This window comes from Rhinatrema bivittatum, chromosome 13 (assembly GCF_901001135.1).
Source record: "Rhinatrema bivittatum chromosome 13, aRhiBiv1.1, whole genome shotgun sequence".
In the NCBI taxonomy this organism is placed as follows: domain Eukaryota; kingdom Metazoa; phylum Chordata; class Amphibia; order Gymnophiona; family Rhinatrematidae; genus Rhinatrema; species Rhinatrema bivittatum.
In genome coordinates, this window is record NC_042627.1 from 17,514,054 (window position 1) to 17,538,311 (window position 24,258).

General features: G+C 42.6%; 1 protein-coding gene across 2 annotated transcripts in view; it reads left to right on the forward strand.

Moving 5' to 3' along the window:
* The window catches only part of EDC3 (enhancer of mRNA decapping 3), a 93,140-nt gene that overhangs the window by 40,908 nt on the left and 27,974 nt on the right, over positions 1-24,258 (forward strand). For both annotated transcript variants that reach the window (XM_029574484.1, XM_029574485.1), the window contains exon 4: positions 2,193-2,528. In XM_029574484.1, coding sequence (XP_029430344.1) covers positions 2,193-2,528 — 336 coding nt within the window. The remainder of the gene's footprint in view (positions 1-2,192; positions 2,529-24,258) is intronic.

The window sequence follows — 24,258 nt, forward strand, 5'->3', positions numbered from 1 at the left end:
GAGTACAAGCAAATCTGTCATGCATATTTATTAGGAATATAATGAAAACCAGACTAGTGTGCGGCTCTCAAGGATCAGAGTTATCCACTCCTGGTTTAGAAGGTAACAAATTATTAGCCCTGCAAACTAGGGTTGTCCATTACTTCATGAAGCAAGTAGTACTTGTATGGGCTGGTTCTTCCTGTGTTGCCAATGTGCTTCAAGCCTGTTTTAGAAAGACATATCTTGGGTGAAAAGATAATCAAATTTTCTGCTGAGTTTGCCATCAAGAGTGTTAACTATGTCAATGGTTTTTGTTGATGTGAATTTTTGTCTACAAGGAAATAGATTGAAACCACAAGCTCATCTTAGATCACCAAAAAGACTGTTGTGGACTTTTTTTTTTGTTGTTGATTATTTATTTATTTATTTATTTAGTAACTTTTATATACCGACGAACGTTGGGAACATCTCGTCGGTTTACATATAACAGAACTGAGCAACAGGCTTTACAATTTTTGCGTAATTAGATAATTAAATAAGGAACATTTAGAGCATACAAATAACAGATTAGATTATATAAGTAAAATTATAAAAGTGTGATACATGAAAGAGGTTATCTAAACGGGGGTGGGGAGGGGGAGATTCTGATATATAGGGGTGGGGAGGGGGAGATTCTGATATATAGGAGGGTATCCATAATTAAAGGAGGTAAATATACACGTGATTGGGAACAAATTTTTTATATAGAAGTTTTTTTATATACAATATGTAGTTCTGATAAATTCACTTTATGGGGGGTGAGGGGGAAGAGGTAGTTTAGAGTAGAGGGAGGGGGTGAAAAGGAGGTGGAAAATAGGTGGGGGGAGGGGGAGAGGTTAGGAGTTGTAGGGGGTGGGGTTAGAGTGGTTGTGTGAATATAAGGGGTAGAAGTAATTGAGGAGCTAGGATTGGAGACCCAGGTCTGCGGGGGGGGGGGGTGAGAGTGTATGTGTGTATATTAGGTATAAGAGTGTTTGAAGAACCAGGTCTTCAGGTTTTGCCTGAATATTTTTGGGCAAGTTTCTTGGCGGAGGGAGGGGTTGGGTTTTAAATAATTTAATAATTTAATAATGACCTCTAGGTAAATCACTATTTTTGTTGGTCCTTTGAGGCATCAAAGGATGAGGGGAAGAACGTTATAGAAATTCATCAGATTAAGCTTCCATATTAAAAAAAAAAAAAAAAAAATATATATAAAATGTGTCCATTCTCTAAGAAAGCGGTATGAGCAAAAGCCCAACATCAGAACTTGCTGATTGGAATCTATCAAAATCTGAATAACTAGTACTACCATTGCTCTCTAGAAACTCATCCAACCTACATTTGAGAAATGGTTACTGATGTGACCAGAACTAGCAAAATCTACAACTATCTGGAATGCTATGCCCCCTGACCTCAGACAAAGAACCCTGTCTACTGACGTTCAGAAAAAAACTCAAGACTTGGCTACTTCAACAAGCCTTCCCTTAATCTGGGACCTCCCCAGCTACAGTCACACTCCAAGGCCCTCTAGTCAATGCACCCCATTACCGATATTTATTTATTATTTAAAAACTTTTCTATACCGTTGCTAAGTTATATACCATCGCAACGGTTTACAAATAGGCACATAGACTAAGGTTAGTAAATCTAGGATATCGTACATTCTAACAGGTGCCAATAAAGTTTGGTTACAATTTGTTATTGTTGAGTTCCGAGTTACCTCTGCCACTGGCTCCTCTGCTTCCCAGTTCGAGTACCCCTGTTTTATTGTAAATTTTCGCTATCCTTATGTTTATGTTAACGTTTTTTCCCCCTTGTCCTTGTAAACCGATATGATATGATATGATCTGTATCATGAATGTCGGTATAAAAAAAGCACTAAATAAATAAATAAAATAAAATCTTCATTTCCACTCAATAGAAAGAAGTGTTCCCTCCAAATGAACTTTTAAACATCTCTTCTTTCTAATCTTAATGAGCTTGTTCTCCCCATAGCTCTTAGCGTGAGATGATTAAGTGACACCAATGAGCCCAGAGATACTGTAAATTGAAAAGTAAAGCGTTTATTCTTAGACTGGATAAGATTTACAAGTGAGCGATGCTGTTGTGTAGGTGAGTGAATGAAAGGGTAGAAAAGAAATCTGTCCTTAACTTTGGCAGTCTTTTTTTTTTTTTTTTTTCTCTTTCAGGGTCATCCAGTAGTCGCCATCCGAACCAGGCAACTCCAAAGAAGAGTGGCCTTAAGAATGGGCAGATAAAGACTAAAGATGACGAGTGTTTCGGGGATGATATTGATGAAATCTTGGACACAGATTTTGACTTTGAGGGGAACCTGGCGCTTTTTGACAAGGCAGCAGTGTTTGAAGAGATCGAAACTTATGAGAGGCGAAGCGGCACACGCTCCAGGGGTACACCAAACGAGAAGCCCTCTCGCTACCGGCATGACGAGAACATCCTGGAGTCCGAGCCCATTGTATACAGGCGAATTGTTGTACCTCAGCAAACCAGCAAGGAGTACTGCACTGGTAGGTTGGAGCCATTACTATTTTTTTTTTTAAGATTGTAAGGCAGAATGTCATCTAATCCTGCCCCTAGAAATGGAAGATGAGGCACTTGATGAAATTGACAGCAGATTTAGCCCCATATAACTTGTTTAGTAATATTTGATATTTTAGCACATTTTACTATATTGAAATGGTCAACAGATGTTGCTGTTTTATTTTTGTAAAATAGAAGGTCATTATATGAAATTAGATTTAAAAAGTACATAAGAAATAGCCATACTGGGTCAGACCAAGGGTCCATCAAGCCCAGCATCCTGTTTCCAACAGTGGCCAATCCAGGCTACAAGTACCTGGCAAGTACCCAAACACTCAGAAGATCCCATGCTACGGATGCAATTAATAGCAGTGGCTATTTCCTAAGTCAACTTGATTAATAGCAGTTAATGGACTTCTCCTCCAAGAACTTATCCAAACCTTTTTTAAACCCAGCTACACTAACTGCACTAACCACATCCTCTGGCAACAAATTCCAGAGCTTTATTGTGCGTTGAGTGAAAAAAGAATTTTCTCCATTTAGTTTTTAATGTGCTACTTGCTAACTTCATGAAGTGACCCCCTAGTTCTTCCATTATTTGAAAGTGTAAATAACCGATTCACATCTACCCATTCTAGACCTCTCATGATTTTATAGACCTCTATCATATCCCCCCTTCTCTTCTCCAAGCTGAACATCCCTAACCTCTTTAGCCTTTCCTCATAGGGGAGCTGCTCATCTCCTTTATCATTTTGGTTGCATCAGAAACAGGTCTGTTCTGCAGCTCTCTGGCTTCCTTGCTCAGCTAGTCAGACTGTTCTTTGATTGTTTCTTATGAGAACAGATTAGAGAAACACTAAATCACGGTAGCACTTTTATGAGATTTACTGCTAAATTTATAAATTATTCTTATTTATGTATTTTTTAGCTATTTTTATGCCCATTCAATGACATTTCTTTTACCATGAGTCATACGTGATTCCCTTTGGAGCCTGGGCAGGAAGTGATAGCTGGGGTCTGTCCCCTTCTTGGGGCTGTGAGCCTACTAATTTCCTGTGTACTAGACATCTGTGGCATTTGGACTGCCAAGTGGGCTGGTACGACAGCCCCCCCCCCCCCCTTCTTGTCAATAACAATTATTAAAGTAGTGTAATATTTTTATGTTAAAATGTCTTTATTATGATAACAGGATAATAACAAACACATGAAAAAGAAAAACAAGACTGCAAAGACACATCTGTAAACAATAACAGTACTGGCAGCCTTATTTCTAAGTAGCTACAACATCCATTCTGCAATGCAATCAAGAGGATTCCTTTCTTCTCATAATTTACTTCCCCTTCCCCTACCCTAAACTCAAACTCCAGCAGCTATCATTTGCATGATTGGGCCAGAAGTCTTGTTCTTTTACATCTAAACCATAGTAACAGATAAAATTACCAAACAATACAACACCCATCCCCCCCCATCTCATCCCCAGTTCACCTTCACACGAACATTATAGGGGGGCATAAACTCACTCATGCCACACAATAAGCCTCCAGCAGTTCTTAAAAACATGAGTAAGTGTACCTCTGTCCTGTGAGCATTTGAAACACATCTCAGAGGAGGTAATGCTTGCCTTAAAGACAAATGTCTTTGTAAAAATGTAAATTGCATTTCCCCTAAATAACTATTCCCAGTACGTACAGGATCAGTCCAGAGAAGTGGGTTGTGTATCCCTACCAGCAGATGGAGTCAGAGAACCAAAACTTTGGGCACTGCCATATATAATAGAGTGCCACCTGCAGTCCCTCAGTATTTCTCTGACTCTAGCAGATAGCAGAGATACACTCCTGCAGTCTTTAGTTGAGTTTTTTCAGTTAGTTTGTTGGAAATTCTTTTCGTTGCTGTCCCTTCCTGAGGTGTTCGGCACCTTCGTGGGCCATCCCTTAGTGGAAGCCGGGTAACCGGGGGATTAGATATCCCTGGCTGGGTCTCGTCCGTCCAGGTTCGGTGGGCGACAACCAGGGGCTCCTGGCTATTCATCACCCAGGCTGCTGCAGCTGCTCCTTCAATCCCTACAAGAGCTTTTTGGATCAGAAAAAGTTTTATTTAAAAAAAAAAAAAGACATTTCACTTGTTGAGCTGCCAACTGCTTTCGATTTGAGGTAAGGAGTCTGTGCAGGGGGATTGAGATGGTGCAGGGAGGCTGGCAGCTTTATTGCCCTTCAGCTCCCGGGGCTCTGGGCTGACTTCGGAGGGCAGGGGTGAGTTTTAACTTTCTGCCTTTTCTAATCGTTGCTGCAGCGGTGCGCCAGAGTTTGGGCTGGGATCGCGCTATTTTCGGGTTACCTGCCAGCGACTGTGCGCTGTTTTTTTCAGGGCATAATTTTTTCTTACCGGCCGGCCTGGAGGTTTTCCCGCATCGCAGCTGTGTGCGTTGCCTGGTATTGGGCCTGCCCCTCCCCCATCTTGCTGCATGGTGGTGCGCTTTACCGCATGGGGCCCCGATCCAAGTCGCCATCCTGCAGAGTGTGCAGCTCACGCAGCAGTATGCTGAATGCTGATTTTTTTATGCACAGATTGTGCACCTGGAATGGAGGGCTCATCGGGCCTAGAGGCTTCCTCCCTCGTGATAGAATCGGGCGCATCAGGCCTGGACTCGCGAGAGGAGGAGCTCCCTCCGGTCTTGGCTCCGGTGGGGGAGAATCCCAGGCAGGGAGATAGAGAAGGGGCCTCAACCGAATCTCCCTGGAGGGAGGAGTATCCGGAAGGTTTTTCCCCGGAATTTGTTCTTCTGATGGTGATGGCAGCGATTCGAAAGGGGGAATTCCTCGCGTCACTGGATCTCATGGAAGCATATCTTCATATTCCTATCTGGTTGAGCCACCAGAGAGGTTTCTGCATTTCAAGGTCCTGGGACAACACTTCCAATTTCGAGCTCTCCCATTTGGTCTTGCAACAGCTTCTCGAATGTTCACTAAGGTCAAAGTGGTGGTAGCGGCCTTCCTCCGGAAGGAGGGGATCTTGGTCCACCCCATACTTGGATGACTGGTTGATTCGCGCAAAGTCTCGGGAAGACTGCGAACGGTCGGTTCGCTTGGTGATGTTCATGTTGCATTTGCTGGGGTGGGCGATCAATGTCCAGAAGAGTCATTTGGAGCCCACCCAAGATCTGATTTATCTGGGAGCACGGTTCGATACCTTGAAGGGGAGAGTGTTTCTAGCATTAGACCGGGTAACGAAGTTACAGATCCAGGTCCGTTCCTTGCTCCGGAGAAGCAATCCCATGGTGTGGCATCATCTGCAGGTCCTGGGATCCATGGCCTCCACCTTGGACTTGGTACCATGGGCATTCGCTCACTTGCGGTCGTTACAACATGCGCTTTTGTTTCGTTGGAGTCCAGTATCGGAGCAATTCCACCTGCCAATGCTGTTGCTTCCAGAGCCAGTCTGTCGTGGTGGCTTTCTCGTGCCAATCTGGAATGCGGGGTGGCTTTGGACACGTCGAATTGGCTGATGATTTCCACAGATGCCAGCCTCTCGGGTTGGGGAGTAGTGTGTGCAGAGAGGTCTGCTCAAGGGCTCTGGTCGGCGATGGAAGGCTCATGGTCCATCAGTTGTCTCGAGACAAGGGCAGTGTGTCTGGCCCTTCAAGCCTTCTTACCCTGGATTCAGGATAGAATGGTTCGAGTATTCTTCGACAATGCGACGACAGTGGCGTACATCAACCGGCAAGGCGGGACACAAAGTCCCGTGGTGGCGCTGGAGGCTCGACCTCTGTTCGCCTGGGCGGAGCATCATCTTGGGGGCATTGCCGCCTCTCATGTCGCAGGGGTGGAGAAGGTGCAGGTGGATTTTCTCAGCAGACAACAACTCGACCCAAGCGAGTGGGAGCTATCTGCCGAGGCGTGCAACCACATTTGAGTTTGATGGGGAGTTCCTCAATTGGATCTGATGGCATCCAGGGCGAATGGGAAGACTGAATGCTTTTTCAGCCATCGACAAGAGCAGGGCTCAGTGGGCATCGATGCTCTGGTGTGTCACTGGCCCACGGGAATCCTTCTGTATGCCTTTCCACCTTGGCCTCTCATAGGTCGGCTCCTTTGTCAAATAGAGCTGCCCAGGGCGGGTGGTTCTCATGGTGCTGGAATGGCCACGTCATCCGTGGTTCGCGGATCTCGTGCAGCTAGCTCATCTCCCGTGTTTCTCCATCAGGGACCCATATTTTCGGATAGGGAGAATCACTTCTCTCTCGCGGCCTGGCTTTTGAGAGGCGACGTTTACGGTTGAAGGGCTATTCTGAGCAGGTCATTTCCACTCTCCTCCAAGTGTGATGTCTAGCCACCTCCATGACCTAGGTGAGGGTCTGGAAGCTTTTTGAGTCATGGAGTGGTCAGCGAGAATGTGATCCCTTGACAGCTGATATTCCACGAGTTCTAGACTTCCTGCAGCAGGGTCTCGCTAAGGGGTTTAAGTTCAATTTCCTTCGGGTGCAGGTTGCGGCATTGGGTGCATTGCGGGGCAGGTTAGGTTATTCGCTTGCAGCACACCCAGATATTGCACGTTTTCTTAAGGGGGTCAAGCATTTACGTCCGCCCGTCCGGTGTGTCTGGAGTGGAGCTTGAATTTGGTTCTGTGGGTGCTCTGTGGCGCACCGTTTGAGCCTCTCTGCAGGTTTTCTCTGAAGGATCTGACTTTGAAAACAGTGTTTCTGGTGGCCATTTGCTCGGCTCGTCGGATTTCCAAATTGCAGGCGTTGTCGTGTCGGGACCCTTTTCTGCAGATCCACGACGATCGCGTGACTTTGCGCACGGTTCCATCCTTCGTTCCTAAGGTGGTTTTGACCTTTCATGTAAACCAGACCGTGGAACTTCCAGGATTTCCACATTGGTCCAGGGACTCTGCCCAGAACAGGGATCTTATCGGTTGGATGTACGACGTGCCCTATTGCGTCATCTGGAAATTACCACTTACTTCTGATCACTTGTTCATTCTCTTTGGGGGCCCAAAGAAAGGGGATAAAGCTTCTAAGGCAACCATATCTTGTTGGCTCAAGGAAGCAGTTTGCTTGGCGTACATTGCCTGTGGTCGGCCGATTCCTGCGGGTTTTAGAGCACATTCCACTAGGGCCCAGGCTACTTCCTGGGCAGAGTGTCAGCTCCTGTCGCCTCAGGAGATTTGTAGGGCAGCAGTGTGGTCTTCTGTTCACACTTTCACTAAGCATTATCGATTGGACGTTAAAGCGACTGATGAATTGTCCTTCGGTGAGAGTGTTCTGCGAGCGGGTCTTTCGGGTTCCCGCCCAGTGTAGGGTGGCTTGGGTACATCCCACTTCTCTGGACTGATCCTGTATGTACTGGGAAAAGAAAATTGGTTCTTACCTGCTAATTTTTGTTTCAGTAGTACTAAGGATCAATCCAGAGGCCCACCCCTTCCTTCAGATTCCGAAAGACTGTGTTGGCTAGTGTTTGCCTATACTTTCTCACAAAGCTCCTTTTTGAAGTATGGTTTGATGGAGCAGTTGTTCGCAGTTGTTTTTCATTTGGTTTTTGTCTCAAGCAACGAGGTAGTCCAGTTTGTTTCAGCTACCTCTCGCTTCTTAGTTCTGTTCTCATGGGCTTGGGTACAGGACAATACTGAGGGACTGCAGGTGGCACTCTAGTATATATGGCAGTGCCCAAAGTTTTGGTTCTCTGACTCCATCTGCTGGTAGGGATACACAACCCACTTCTCTGGACTGATCTTTAGTACTACTGGAACGAAAATTAGTAGGTAAGAACCAATTTTCTTTTAGAAGAGACACTCCTCACAATGTTAAAACAGGTTAAGTAAAACTACTCTCTGTTCTCCGATCCCAGAGAGCAGCAACCCAGACATCCTGATCTAGCTTTTGCAATTCCTTGAGGAGTCTGGAGAGAGACATTTTTCTGCATTCTGTGTGAAAAAACAGTGTTTACTTTGTCATCCGTAGTCATACCCAAGTCCTCTTTGTGTAAAGAAAGGACATAATGATGCAATGCATGTAAGAGAAAAAAATGTGAACACACTCAGATCAAATAGTCTGTATCATCTGAAATGATAAATCTTCCCCCTCCATCAACACATGCAGAAGTTGTATAATGCCCTGAGCTTTCCAATAAAGGAAACAGCTAAATCTGAGTTCCCTTGCAGTGGAAAAAATGTTGTACATTCACGAGACACTTTCATTATTTCATAAGTTTCTTCCATACCCAATGTAACGAATGGCGCCCCCAAATCTGGCTTGCAAAGCCCATTGGTAGTATAGCAGGTGCTGCATGCAAGATATATCAAAAATCTAAATAAGATGCAATTGCCTTTTCACTCACTATATGAATATAATTAATGCCATCATATAGCCAGTCCTTCACCACCCTTAATAAACTTGCTAAATTATAGCTTTCCATATGCGGAAGCCCCAATCCACCCTGAAACCAGCTGCTTTTCAATTTATGAAGCGCTATTCTAGGCTTCTTGCGCAACCAGATGAATTGTAAAATCAGTTTATCCAAAGCCTTTATATCCCTTCGTAGAACATGAAGGGGCAAGGTCTGCAGTACATCCAACCACTTGCGAAACATGTCCATCTTAAAGAGATTCATATGTCCTCCCAAACAGGCCGATACAGTACAGTGCGTGTGTCCAAGAGCAGGGTCTTATAAAATTTATATAACATGTCTATTACTACTGTTGTTGTTTTAATGTTATTTGTTATTAGTATTTATTCAATTTTCTCCAAGTTCATTTTCCTGTTCCATGTAAGACTCGCATGTTAAGTCACTCCAATGTTATATGTAAACCGAAATGATTAGCAACATTGTTGCTAGAATTTCGGTATATAAAAAAATGTTAAATAAATAAATAAATAAACCCCAGAAGACTTGATACTGAGGGAAAAAAGATGAAGAGCTGCCATAAGCACCACCTTAGCCTTGGGTAATAACAGGATGTCATCTGCAAATAACAAGGACTTGATGTGGAACTTACCCAAGGAAATCCCAGTGACCTCTCTATGCTGACATAATTTAAGAACAAGAGGCTCCACCGTCAGAATAAACAATAGTGGGGACAAGGATATCCCTGCCTTGTCCCCCGCCTAAGAGGAAATGCCTCAGAGAATTTGCCATTAACTAAAATTCTAGCAAGGAGATATATTGATAAATTTGGCCCGCAAAGCCAAATTCCTGGAGAACTTGAGAAAGGAACGGCCAAAAACCCTATCAAAAACCTTTTCTGCGTCACAGCTCACTGAGACTCCTGGATAGAATTGCGAACACAGCTCTCCAGCGCCGCATGTACCTTATGTATGTTAGCAGTGGAGCGTCTACCAAAGACAAAGCCCACTTGATCAGGAGAGATCAATTTGGGCATTAGATATTTCAAGCGGTTGGCCAGAATCTTAGCATAGAGCTTAATGTCTAAATTTAGGAGTGATATAGGTCTACAAGAGGATGGCAGCTGAGCATCCCGTCCTGGCTTAGCTAGAGCCACAATAGTAGCTTCTCTAATTGCAGCAGGCATTGTACCTGCATTACACATAGCATCAAACACCCTGCATAAATATTTAGGGAGATCATTAATCAGGGATTTATAAAACAAGGCATCTAAGCCATCGGGTCCTGGGCCTTTATTGAAGGAAGGGACTGCAAAGTCTCCCGTATTTCATGCAGGTTTATGGTCCGATTTAAGTTCTGTAAATCTCCCTCACTAAGCCAATGGCATTCCAAGCCATTCAAGAAATGAGACATCGCCTCTAAGGCATTAGGTTCAGCTGCATACAGCTGTTGATGATAATCATTAAATACTTGAGCTATGTCAGCCGTAGAGGTCAGTACCAAGCCCGCCCCATTTTTAAGAGGAAATAAATTTAGGTGGGTCTTGGCTTCGTACCAAATTAGTCAATAGGCGACCTGATTTGTCCCCATACTGAAACAAATGGTTTTTCATGTATTGTAGTGACTCCACTGCCCTGCCATAGACTTGAATTCACCCAGAAATTTGAAAACCATAATGGTAAGGATGTTCAACATGCTGCCACTCCCTGTAACATGAAGGTGGGCTGCTTCTTAGTCCAACTGAAACCTGGACAAGCAGTCCTCGTATAGATTCATGCAGCACCCAAACCTTTAACCACCGGGCCTCAAAGTGATGTTGCGTCAGTGGCAGTTAGTCTCCACAAATGCCACCGCTGCACGCTCGTCTTCAAAAATCTTGGCACTCCCCTGATGCCAAATACGCAACTTTGCGGGATATAATAAAGAGAACCACACGTTCTTGCAAGCCAAGGCCGAGCAGACCGAGGAAAATTCCTTCTGGAGATTGGAAACTCTCAGTGAAAAGTCCTGAAGCAGCAGAATCTTTTTGTCGAATTGCATTCCTCTAGTTTTCCGGTGGTGGTGTAGTATTTCAACTTTCTGTGCATCATTCAGGAGCTTGGCAATTACAACTCGCAGCTTCTGGATACGGCAGGCTAGGGGCCCACTCTGTGAGCACGTACAATCAGTCCAGCAGGGACCAAAGAAACGACTGTGTCTGACAGCCATTTTTCCATGGTCTACACCAGGTCTCGAAATAAAATGCCTTCGGGACTGAGATGAAGCAGAGTGTACTGTCTTTTGCATTCCTTGGACATCAACATCATTTACTGCAATACTTGGAGATGACTAAAGATGTTTGGAAGTCTGATCGCCTGTTTGTGCTCCATGGTGAAGATAAATGGGGAGCACCGGTGACATGGGCAACGATAGCCCGCTGGGTTAAGGAAGTCATTGTGGCAACCTATCTGATTTCTGGGGCTGCCTTGCCGAAGCAGATTAAACCGCACTCCTCAAGGGCTTAGGTGGTATCGTGGGTGGAACTTCATTTGTCACTTGCTGAAATTTGCCGAGTGGTGACGTGGTCGTCTTTGCACACTTTCTCCAAGCATTACCACTTGGATATTAGGGCTAGGGAGGATGCTACATTTGTGTGGGCGGTGTTGATTGGCCTGCTGGCAGCCTCCTGCCCTTTTTGAGATTAGCTTTGGTACATCCTACTCGTTGGTATTGATCTGCCCGAATGCTAAGGAAGGAGAAATTACTACTTACCTGATAAATTTCCTTTCCTCCTAGTAAGGGCAGGGCAATCTCAGACCAGCCCTCGACTGCCGATGTTTAAATTTGTGGTTAGCCTTCTTCGGGCGAGCTGTGCAGAGTATGATTCCTGTGCTTTGTGAAAAACTGGTAAGTGGCTTCTCTAGCCCTTAGTTTACTAGATATGTTCCTTCCTTTGGCTGAGTTCAGTGTTCCTGTTGGTTTGGAAGCATGAGTGGTTGATTGTTGTTGATGATCAAGTATAATTAATTTGTCCACAGTTTGGCTTTTCCAGAGAATACTGGCGGGCTGATATCTGGGCGGGGAATAAATGGCCATGACATCAGCTTTTGCTCCATCTCCTGGCAGAGGTGCATAACCCATCCGTTGAGATTGACCTGCCCTTACTAGAGGAAAGGAAATTATCAGGTAAGTAGTAATTTCTCTATTTATGTCATTTCATTTATAGCAGCTTGTTTCATGGTCTGTAGTGCCAACCCATAAAGGGTGCAGATTTTGTGCATGGATTAAATCTTAAATTGATAAGACAGCATTTTGTAAGGAGCAGCATAAAAACTGCAACTTCTTACCCCTTTCTTGATGATGTTTTCTGATTACCTATAGCTAAATCTAAATACAAAGTTTGCACATAAATAAAAGGAGTGGAGGGAGATAGATGAGGTGCAGAGAGGTTTGGCTGGTGTATGAGGGGCAGATGGTGTGTGATAGCCGTGAAGGAAGGTATATGAGGCACACTGGGATTAAATGAGCCCTAGCTAGGATTAGAGACAGCTGATAACAATATCAGTATCCTGAAGAGACCACCTTCACAATTTCAATTCTTTTAACGTCATGTTGTCTTTTTTAGCATAATGTGTGCTGTTTAAAGTAGGCCTTCCTAAACCTGTATTGGAAATCCCACAGCCAGTCATATTTTCAGGATATCCACAATGAATTTGAATGAGATCGATTAGCATATACTAGGCTTCTATTAATATGCAAACTTATCTTGTGCAGATATTGTGGATATTCTGAAAGCCTGACTGACTGTGGAACAACAATTGTGACACATCCTCTGCAACTGCCTTTGTGTATTTAGTGTCAAATACTGGTTAGAAAGGTATGTAATGAGCACTACATTACAGTAAAAGAGAAAAATGGCAACTGTAAAAAAAAAAAAAAGGAACAGCTGTACAGTTTGGCCAGTGTAGACAAAAGGTTCACTGATCCTAGCAGCCCAGAGGCGTAATACTTAAATGGTGTGGAGCCTGCATGATAAGCCTTATGAAGCTAGACTTAGAGGGGGAGGGGGTTATCATAAGAGATGTTCAGATACTTCAGAGGGACAAATAATGCACAAATAAGTAAGGACTTTTCAGGGAAAAGGAAGTTCTGATAGTGTCAGGAGTAAAGTAAAAAAATATTTCCTCTCAGAAGGGGTGGCAGATGCATGAAATGATCTCCTCATGGTTGTGGAGTATTGAAATTTAAGAGAGCATGAGATAGGCACAGAGCATCCTCAGTTGGGGAAATGAAGGTAAACCCCAGTATTATATTAATTTGCAGTATACAGCAAGAAAGGGAAATGAGAAGACTAAAATGGCCTTGGGGTCTATATCTGCCTTATATTCTTCTGTTGCTATGAGTTACTTGCAGGTAATATGCCTTGTCTTTGCTCTTTGTAAGTTTGTACTGAAGTCTTGCCAGGTCTTTGCATCTAGCTCCCTGCCTAGCTTTTGTTGAACTAGTGTAAACTATGAGGGGGGAGTCAGGCAAGATGTTTATCATTCAGCCAGGGCTTTGTCCAAGAACGATTTATGTGAGAGGAATGTTCTCACCTCCAGCATGAAACTAGTTACCCACTGAACCAGTTATACTCAATAGTCTTACAAAAGCCCTGAAACTAATATATTTGGAGCTCTGCCAGGAAATTGAATCTGGTGTATCTTAGTATTAGCATGTGATTGCCATTAGGTTGGAAGGGGGATGGTAGCAGAGACGGATGTGCTTTTTTAAAAGACAAGTGTAAGAACCAAACTTTGACACTAATAAATTACACAACTAATTATGAGGCCAATGTAATAAGCCGCACTGACTCTATAGCATGGCTTTTTACTCCTGTTTTAGCGCAAGTTTTTTGGCACTAACCTAACCCCAATATGTAATAGGGGGTTCAAACACCGAAAAACATACAGCAAAGCAGGAGTTAAAATCGTGAGTATGTGCAAATTGCAGGGTAATGAGCTTATTAGCTATTACCCTGCAGTGCAAGGAGGTGCACTAGTGAGGAGACTGCCTAGCGAACCTTTGTTTACCATGAGAAATGTAACCCCTAGTTAGAAGCAGCAGTTAAACTTCCTGCAGTGGAGAGCAAGCACACAAAGGAGCAGATCAAGGCCCATCTCCCTCCCACATACAAAAATTAGCCTGGCCAAAAGGCCAAACCTCCTCCTTCCCGCCTTCAAAAATTGGTTGGATCGAGCAGACCGAACTCCCTTCCTCCCTCTCACCTTCAAAAATGAGTGAGGTAAACCCACGCCCTCCCACCTACCTTCAAAATAATAAAGTGGCCAAGAGCCCTCAATTGGGCCACCTAAATTCCAAATCTTTCCCTACCCCCCCCAGGAAACCCTAACTCAAGAAGATCTTATACCCTCAGAGGGTGTGGGGGGGCTGCCACCAATGCTGGCACTGCTCCAGGCTGTACAGGCACTTAATATTGATGCCTTCACTGTCTTCTGATTGGTCCTTCCACTCTCAGGGAAAGGACCAATCCCTTTTCAAAATTCTGAAAGGGGTTTGGTCCTTTCACTGACATCTGAAAGTGGAGGGACCAGTCGGCATACAGTGAAAGTGTGAATAAATTAAATGCCACTACACCCTACCAGTACGTTCCATTAATTTAGGAATCTCTCACTTTTCCTTGGGGGAAGTATTCTAGAACAAGGGATTTGGTAGGGGCAGTCGCTTTCTTGTTATGGGCTTCTGGTATGCTCCTTTACGGAAAGTCGGGGAGTCTTTCCTACTGGATAGTGGGGACATCAATAAAGGGAATTCCCTGTCCTCCAGGGTAGGTCTCAGGGGCAATGATATTAAGCGGCTGGTTCAGTCGCAGGTTTTTGGACCTGTCTCTTCCTTGAAAAGATGTCTAGGTGCGGTTTTATTCAATGTCTTCTAGTAAAGGCGGTGAATTCTCCTATGCTTGGGCTGCCCATGAAGAATGACAGAAGTTTTGTTAGGTGGTTCCCCACATAGATATACAGGGCATTACCGCTTATCTCCTCTGCAGGTTATGACCAGATATTTCTCAGAGGCCTCCTCTTGGATTTCTTGATATATATATATCTATATAGAGATAGATATATAGAGATATCCCACATGTCTAGACTGGTCCGGCATGGACAATAAGGAAGGTAAAATTAAACATACCTATTGCCAGTTAATTTCCTTTCCTTTAGTCCGGTCAGAACCAGTTCAGAACCCACTCAAGGAAGCTGTAGCATCAAGGACTCTTTATCTGTTAAGTTTAGAAATCTAACAGCAAGTACATTGTTGTCCAAGCTGAAAGCATCTGGCCTAATTGTGAGCTTGGTGTAGGGGTTCTTGTTCCTGGGATGATAACCATGGAAGAAACCTTTGTGGCGGTATCAGGTTTCAGTTATAATGGTGATTTGGAAACCAAAACTAACAATTGCCTTGTCTTAGTTTTGACATCGGATACTGAAGATCTAAGGGCAGCACCAGAACTTTATAGGGGCGTTAAGTTAGCTTTGAACTTTTGGTCTTTGCCAGAAGTCATAACCCACTTGTCTGGACTGATCTGGCAGAACTAAAGGAAAGGAAATTAACCGGCAACAGGTAAGTTTAATTTCATCTTTTGTCTGGGTTTGTCTCTTCTTTGAATCAGCAGTTATAGTCAATTTGATCTGTTGACTGGTCATCTTCTGTTAGGCATCAGCACAAAAACATGTTTATTTTTAAAGACAGTAATAATGTTCTGTCACTAATAGGAGAAGCTGTTCTGTTTATATGATGAAGCACAAGGGCAATGCTGTTACCTTCTGTCAGAGATAGTTGAAAAAGTCAAATGTTGCCCAGGATTCTTTTATTAAAACATCTGCGGTGAGGCAGTCCATTTGTACTTTTGAAGCTACCTCTGGTCAGGGGTGGCTCCAGAGAAGAAACAGAGGCTGCCCCCCCCTCCCCTCCAGTCTGCCCCTTTGGGTTGAAGGGAAATGCACTTGCCCACACTGACATTCAGTGCCTCTTCTGTGTACGCCTCCTTCCCCTCCCCCCTAAATACAAACATTTCTGGAGCTTCTGCTGCCTCTGCTCAGATAACTGAGAGGAACATAAGACATGATGTGATGACAAGGCAGAGATGCATTGAACCTGTCGTCTTGTTTCTGACACTGGCCATCTTCATAGGAAACTCCATTCAGTGTTGCCCGCCCCCAAACGTATGAAAGGAAGACATTCAAGTCTGTGTGCCTAATAATTGCTTAAGGACCTATTCTCCAGAAACTTGTCCGAAATCTTTTTTTTTTTTTTTTTAAACTCAGCTATACTACTAGCCTTGACCACATTCTCTGGCAACAAACTCCATAGTTAATTGTTTGTTGATTGGGAAAAAAAAAAAATCTTTTTAAAATTTTGATTTAAAGCTGCTACTAGCTAATTTCATGGACAATCCTCTAGTCCTAGTAATTTGATAGTGTGAAATGTTCCTTACACAGCCCATGTTGGTATCGTCCAGAAGGCAAAGGGAATGGAAGAGCGCATGAGTCATTTTGTCAGGATGGTGAAGTGCTACGCTGTTCTGTCCGGGCACGCCATTAGCTATTTCTTCTTTAAAGTTTGTGCCTTGACACGTGTGTTAGTATGATTTCATTTGATGATTGACAAAAGGGAAATATAAAGCTCACGTCTGTGACATCTTACATTGCTACCATTTAGTTGGCTGGAGTTCAAACTTTCTAGTCATACAGGAAAGCTATTTTAATCTTTTGTATACTCCAGTCCTTTCCTTTTTTGAGGAAATTGATTTAGATGCTTTTTTTGTTTCTTTGAAATTAATGTATCTGGCTGGGCAAGTGTACTGCATCAGTAAATGCTGCAATGACGGACTCACAGTTGCAGTCTGAGTAGTTGATGTCTGGTTAGCATTACTCGGATACATCCCCAAGTTGATCTGAAGTCTGCTTGGGTTAAAATGAGGAGTAGTGTATTTATAAAATAAATTGCAGTGTCATGAAAAATATTTTCTTTTTTGCATGCCATATAAGACTGGGCTATTTCTTAACAACCAAATAATAGTTGCACTGTTCTTTCTGCTAGTTTATTTCTGTTCCTTACTTTTGATATAATTTGATTGCAACATGATAATAATGTAGAACATAGTGAAGCTGCTAAATCAGTCCCCAGTCTGCATAACAGAATAGATGGGCTAATACTGATGATGACATGGTTTGTTTTAGCAGAAACATAGAAATGACAGCAGAAAAAGACCAAACAGCCCATCCAGTCTGCCCAGCAAGCTCCCACACTTATTTTCCCATACTTATCTGTTTCACTGACTACCAAGTTCAGGGCCCTTGCTGGTAATTGTTTCATTCGAATTTCCTGCCACCCCCTGCCGTTGATGCAGAGAGTAATGTTGGAGTTGCATCAAAGGGGAAGCTTAAGGCTTAATGGTTAAGGGTAGTAACCGCCGCATCAAGCAAGTTACCCCGATGCTTGTTTACCCAGACTGCACAGATCAGTGCCTTGTTGGATGTTGTCTGAATGTAAATCCTCTTTTCCACATTTCCCCCTGCCGTTGAAGCAGAGAGCAGCACTGTATATGCATAGAAATGTGATCTATCTAGTTTGCCCATCACACCAGTTACTCAGCTCTACAATCCCTACCACCCCATCATCGATCTCCTGTGCTTATCCCTGGCTTTCTTGAAAGCAGGTGTTATCTTTGTGGCCACCACAAACTTTATGTTCTGTAAAATTAATGCAGAAAAATGTCTCTGTCATTTGCATGCCAGTTTGCTCCATTTTGATAGCATGATAGTTCACATGTATTTCTGGATTTTGCTAACTGAGCTAATATTTATTATAATTTTAAAAAAGGGTGTGTCTGATTAGTTTCCATTTACCAGTTACTCGGGTAATTTTTTTTTTTTAATTCAGTTTTACTTCAAAATGAATGAATTTAAGTATTTGTAATCTTGATAGTCTTCATCAGGAAGGGGTTGGACTGCAAGCAGTAAAAGAAAACCCGAGAGAGTACTGCTGCAGATCCTAAGGCTGTGCTCCCAGTCTAATTACTGTCCAGAGTGCAGCAGGAGGAAAACTCTGCAGCTGTCGTGCCCCTTCAAAGTGCGAGAGCATGCTAGCATCAGGCTCCTGATGAAGTATTTATCTGAAAGGTATGATTCTGTGGCCATTGCTCTTTCTCCTCCTCTGTGGTTGCATGCTGGCTGCCAAAACTACAGTAGATGAAATTAATGTTTCTGAAATAGGCTTGTCAGGTATCTGTGGCCACTTTTTATACACATTCAATTTATCTGAAAAGCAGCTGGTTTTAGTGAGCAGCAGAGCTCACGGTAAGATTAATTCTGCACTTTGGGTCTTGGTCTTGGATGAGGTCATCCATTTACTAGGAAGCTTTTTGATCTCCCAGCAGAGTGAAAGCAATATAACCATGGGAAAAGAGTGAGAAATGTGAGTGACTTTGAGCGATTTGGTTGATGTTTTTAGCACTAGTAGGAGCTCAGTTATTCAAAAGACAGTTGGGCAACTGGAAACTACTGCTAAGTCTTATCAATAAATCTAGCGTAAAACTAACAAAGTCGAAGGCACCAGTACCGATTTTTTCCTCATAGTTTAAAGTTCCTAAAATCTAGAAAAATCGTAACACATAGTTTGCTATTGATAACCATATTCTTAATTATTTATTTATTTATTTATTTATTTAGACATTTTATATACTGTTGTCCATATAAAGATCACAACGGTTTACAGAAGTAACATTCATAATTTTTAAACCAGTTTCTAAACAAGTAGTTGCATTATTGTACCTTTAGTGAAATGAAATGCTTTAAGTAACTAGTAATCTGCATAAATTAAAAATTCAGATTTTAAGAATGCTGTAACACAAACAATATAGTTTTAGTATGGAAGTAAAGATCCAGGTACCAATTTCCACAAGGGCATGGGGGTCTCCTTAAGGGCCACACTCCAGTCAAGTTTTCAGGATTTCCAGGCAGTATATGCAAATAGATTCCATGCATATTCATTATGGAAATCCCTTGAGGACTGAGTTTGGAGACCTCTGGATCACAGGGTCACTCAGGAGGAATACCTGTGATGGAAATGAAAGGAGCATTGTGAGTTCTAGTTTAAAAATAAAAAGTGTATTGCAGATGTTGGTCTTTTTCTTTTTCATGAGATCAGGTCAAAAGGTTCTGGACTTTCAGCCAGTTGAGCAGTCTGTCTGGGTGAACCTACAGCTTGAAGTGCAGTCTAACAGACGGTGGATAGGTGAAGAGAAAAAACTCACCAGACCTGCTGAATCTCTTCCTGGATGAAATGATACCTAAAGTGGCGTGCTTGTATTCTTTGATCTTTAGTGATTGAATTCAGCCTAAGGCCATGCATCTGAATTACCTCCCTAACATGTAATTATTCCATACTGCTTCAGGCTGGGAGCTGTTGAGCCTCTTGCTTTTCTTAATTACAAGATACTTTATGGAGGATATTTTTTCCTCTTTCAGATGTCAAACAAATTTCTAGACAGCTCAATATTTTCCCCCACCATTCACAATCTTAAATACTTTGATGGCCAGAGACTAACAGCAACCATTGAGGGGCAGGTGTGACTCATAGTGCAGCATATTTTTAACAAATCTGTCAGTGCCAATCATACCAACAATATACAGTTTCCTAGTCTTTTGGGGCAACACTTGCATCAGAAATGTTCTCTTATAACAGCCATGTCAAAAAAGGAATATCTTTGTTTGTGAAGGGTACCAACAGCCGACTATATGTTGCGGTATCAATTTAAAATTAAAATACAAAAAAAGTATATAAAATTAATATTGCAAAAAAATATAAGTAGCGATAGTACAAATAATGCAATAAGTTGGGCGTTTGTAGGGAAAATGGTTTGTTGTGATTTCCTTTTTTTGACATTGTTTACATACGATGTGGAATTCAATTGCTGCTCTTTTTGTTTTGTTGACATACATACATGCAAAATCTTAGCACTATCAGGCATGTAGTGCAGCATATACTAATACATTTGTCTGTGTATGCCATCACCAGTACTACACATGTACCTATTAGTAGCTGTACTACACCATCTGCTAGTCTGTATATGGCATGCGCCACCATTGGCATTGTACATATTGTTTCTCACAGAGCATTACAAGTTTTATGCAATGTGTATGATATGCATACGCAGCAACAGCAGCATTAGGCTGCTTGAAATACTGCAACACATCTCTGAGGGCATGGCATATATCACTACACAAGTGTACCTGCTGTACAGTACACTCGGGGCCGGCACGTCCATTAGGCAAACTAGGCAATCGTCTATGGTGCCGACCTATATGAGGCACCGAAGAGCAGCCATGTGGCTCGGTGAGCGGAGCTTATCCTGCTCTCAGCAAAGAGGAACAAAGATTCGTCTGGTTGCTTACGGCCCTGAGAAGTACATATTTAGCATGAACGAGGTAGGAGTCGGGGGTGGTGCAACTGGGGGGGCGGGCGCAAGGCAGAAGTTGCCTAGGGCACCTACTACCCTTGCACCGGCCCTGAGTACACTGTTAATTCTTCTGTGGTAGTGGAGCTAATGAATGGCCTCTCACCCAAATAGTGTTGATGAGAGAAACCTGACGTAGTCTCCTCTTGGAATTAAGGGCATCCAGAGAGTGATGGTAAGGGCAAATTGTGGAAGAGAGAAACTTCTACTACTGTAAGGAAGAGTTGCAGAAAACTTTGCAGGTGGCTGTAGTGTGTCCACATTAATGCCCCTATGCTTCTGGTAGGCATTGTTGTAGTATGGGTTAATGTGTTTACACAATCCACAGAAATAGCAAATAAACCACCTCCTTTTCTTCCCTTTTCCAGGGAGTGTAAACTGAGGATGGGCAGTAGTCACTGGGCAAGCAGTGACAGTGCCAGTTACACTGGCAGTTACCAGACAGTGAGAGAGAGTCTCGTGAATCACTGCCAAGACTTTTCGAGGCCCATTAGTTACGTGAGCTCAGCAGCAGTAAATGCCCCAAGTGACATTGTTCTAAATATTCATGAGGCTGAGATGGGCAGTAACTGGTGCTTGACACCCCTAGATGCTAGGTTGCCAGCCAGAGGAGGAAGCATCTTTGCTGCCATTGGTAACATGTATGATTTATATTCCGCTTTTTCAGGCACTTTTAAGTAATTATATTCAGGTACTGTAGGTATTTCTCTGTCCCCAGAGGGCTCGCAATCTATGGAAGGTGATGTGACTTGCCCAAGGTCACAAGTAGCGGCAGCTGGATTTGAACCCTTGGTTAAATGCATATCTGTGACTAGCTGTGGGCCCACTCAGTTGCGAAAGTTAGATGTCTTGAGGTAGGTAACTGCTGACACCAGGCAAGCTAAATCACACCTATTTATATTTTCTTAAGAGCTGGGCGGAAACTGATTATGTGATTGATTCCCACTGGCCGATTATTGGTATAGCCTGTGTTTAAAAACCATTTTCAAATATAGCTCAGTACCCAGGCTATAAAAAAAAAAAAAAAAAAAGTAGTTAAGATTTGTTGGGATTTGTTACATCAAGTTTGATGAATTTCCCCCTTGAACCAGAGGATACTGGAAAATTCCGACAAACTGAAACCAGGCTGATATCCATCCTGGTTCAAGTTGACCTCAAGCTGCGCACAGATTTCTAACTACTATAAAGAAGCCATTCTTTCCAAGGATGAGAAAATAATCTATCCTTAAACTCTGTTTATTCTTATCCTCACATTCCCTCTTTTCTGAGCCTTAGACGTGACCTGGATATGTCATTCACTGTAGGATCAAAGAGGAGATTTGTTTTTGGATGAGAAAAAAAACACAAGATGGGCTGCTATTTGCTCTTTTAAATGAAAAGTCTGATGTTTTCTGCAACAGACACAAGAGATTGTTTTTGTGATGTTATTTGCCAGTAGTGTCAGAGTATGAGGACTGTCCTGGGGATGTCCTGGGGCATTATTTAGTTTGAAGACTTACAAGAAACACCAAGAGTACACGAAGAGGGGGAAACGAGAGATGTTTTTATATCTCCTCGACCTTTTTGGCTAAGATCAACCATAATGTGAGACCTTAACTGAGGATAAGCCCTTATTGGTCTCTTGGCTGAAATTGATACCCTATTGGGGGGGGGGTCACAAAATGGTTCCCGGCCAAACTGGAAGAATTAAACCTCCTGTTTATAAAAAAAAAAAAGTTTCCTAATCATTAACATGGACAGATAATCAATCCGTTTACATTTTTGTAGCCTGAATTTTGTCAGAAATTATTTCTAAATCATCCGGCAGATCCTGAGAAGCTCAGTGCTTGTAATAAATAGTAATATCTTGTAAAGCATGTAGCAATTTATTTATTTAGCCATTTTTATATACTGTCTTTCCAAATGAAGATCACAGTGCTTTACATCATGACATAAATACAATCAGTAGTTAAGTTAAATAATAAGAAAGAAATGTTATCCTTTTATGGTCCAGAAATCAAAGCAATAATGACCCACTTTCCAAACCCAAAGATAATTGTTGACTGAAGTTCAGTTCTTGGTATTTGAATTTTTTACATGCTACATCCTTGATTACCTTCTGCTGGAGTTTTACCGCCCCAGCCTGTTTTCAGGAAGCCAGTTGGACTGGTTAAGCCTTGCGTGTGTGTTAGCAAGGAAGTGTTTTTGGCACTTGCATGCTTCTGTCGGAGAGCATTTACAGCAGCGAGTAATATTAGTTCAATACTTTCTGTTTATGCGCCAGACTGCTGTGCATTTTCGTACCTTCTCTTGCTCTAAATCCAGTTCATTAATCCTTTACATGTTGCCATTCCCTGCAGGCCACTTTGATAAACAAATGCTAGACTTGGAAGGACCATGTAGTGTTAAAAAATAAATATAAAAAGCCTAGTTAGGTTGTCCTATATACTACTCACCAGGTGACCTTGAAAAAATTACTTAACTTCCGTGTATATACGGTAGGCTTTTTGGGGTTGAGAAGTTAAACAAATGGACAGTCTTGCAGAACAAAGCTATTTAAATCATAAATATTGGAGTAAGATTAAACACAGGCACATAGACTTGCTTAAACATGTCTGCAATTCCTATACCTTTCAGATATTGGCGGAGAATGGCCATGAAATTTAACAGACCATTTGATCTCATCTTGTTGGTCTGGTCCTGTTGCTTTTCGTCATTAGAATAATGGCCATTGTCAAATTTGTGATCGCTCTCTTTTGGTACAACTTTTCATTTATCCTCACATGGGTAAAAGTTACCGTCTGCGATCTTTGACTGACTGACTACCTCCGGTCAGATTGTGTATCTCGTTTTATGTCGTAGCCTGATAATTTTGTAATTTTCATAATTTATTGTGCTTGCGATAAAATTGGGTCCCGAGATACTAGATTTCATGTTGTGATCTTACTCAAGTTACAAACTCTTGGATCCCCTGCTTTCAGTTCCATGTAATATCCTCTAATACAGTGGTCCCCAACCCTGTCCTGGGGGCCCACCAGCCAGTCGGGTTTTCAGGATATCCACAATGAATATGCATGAGAGAAAATCTGCATGTTATGATAATGTTGGTGGGGTTCCTAATGAACATTAATTTATTTGACAACTATGTATGGTTACCCTTGATGAATCTATTTGGCAGAACATGTGAGGAGGTACTGCTGCAATCTGACAACCATTTATGAAGGATAAGAAAAGTTCCTCCTTGTGTCAAGATTCACCATCATCTTTGTTAATGGATATTTTCAGGCTGTGATGAGGAAGATCTGTTGATGTTTCTCCATATATCATCTGTTGGTTTAATTTTTGGCCTTTTAAAGACCTTTCTTAGGGCTTCTATAAGTTAAATTCTTTGCCCTTATTTAATTGAATGCAGTTGTTGGACTTGAACAAAAATCCTTTTTGACACTAGCGCGTCCCTAGCGCCTCCTTATTAGCAGACGTGACGGCTGACAGCAGGTCTGACAACTGACGCTTAATTTTACCAGCGTCAGTTGTTGAACCCGCTGACAGCCACGGGTTCAGAAAACGGACGCCAGCAACATTGAGCGTCTGTTTTCCAACCTGCGGGCTGTGGGCAGATTTTTTTTTTTTTTTTTAAAGAAGTGGGGGTTTTTTTTTCTCTTTAATTTTTGGGGCTTCTGACTTAATATCACTATGATATTAAGTTGAAGGGTGTACAGAAAAGCAATTTTTTCTGCTTTTCTGTACACTTGCCCGGTGCCATCTGAAATTAATGCCTGCGGGTGTTACTTTCTGAGAGTAAAATGTGCGGCCAAACCCGGCTCTCTAGGTTCTCATAGAGCTTTTACAGGAATTCCCATGCAGGCATTGCCTCATGAGTCCCCTCATTCTTTTTTCAGCCAAGCTTCA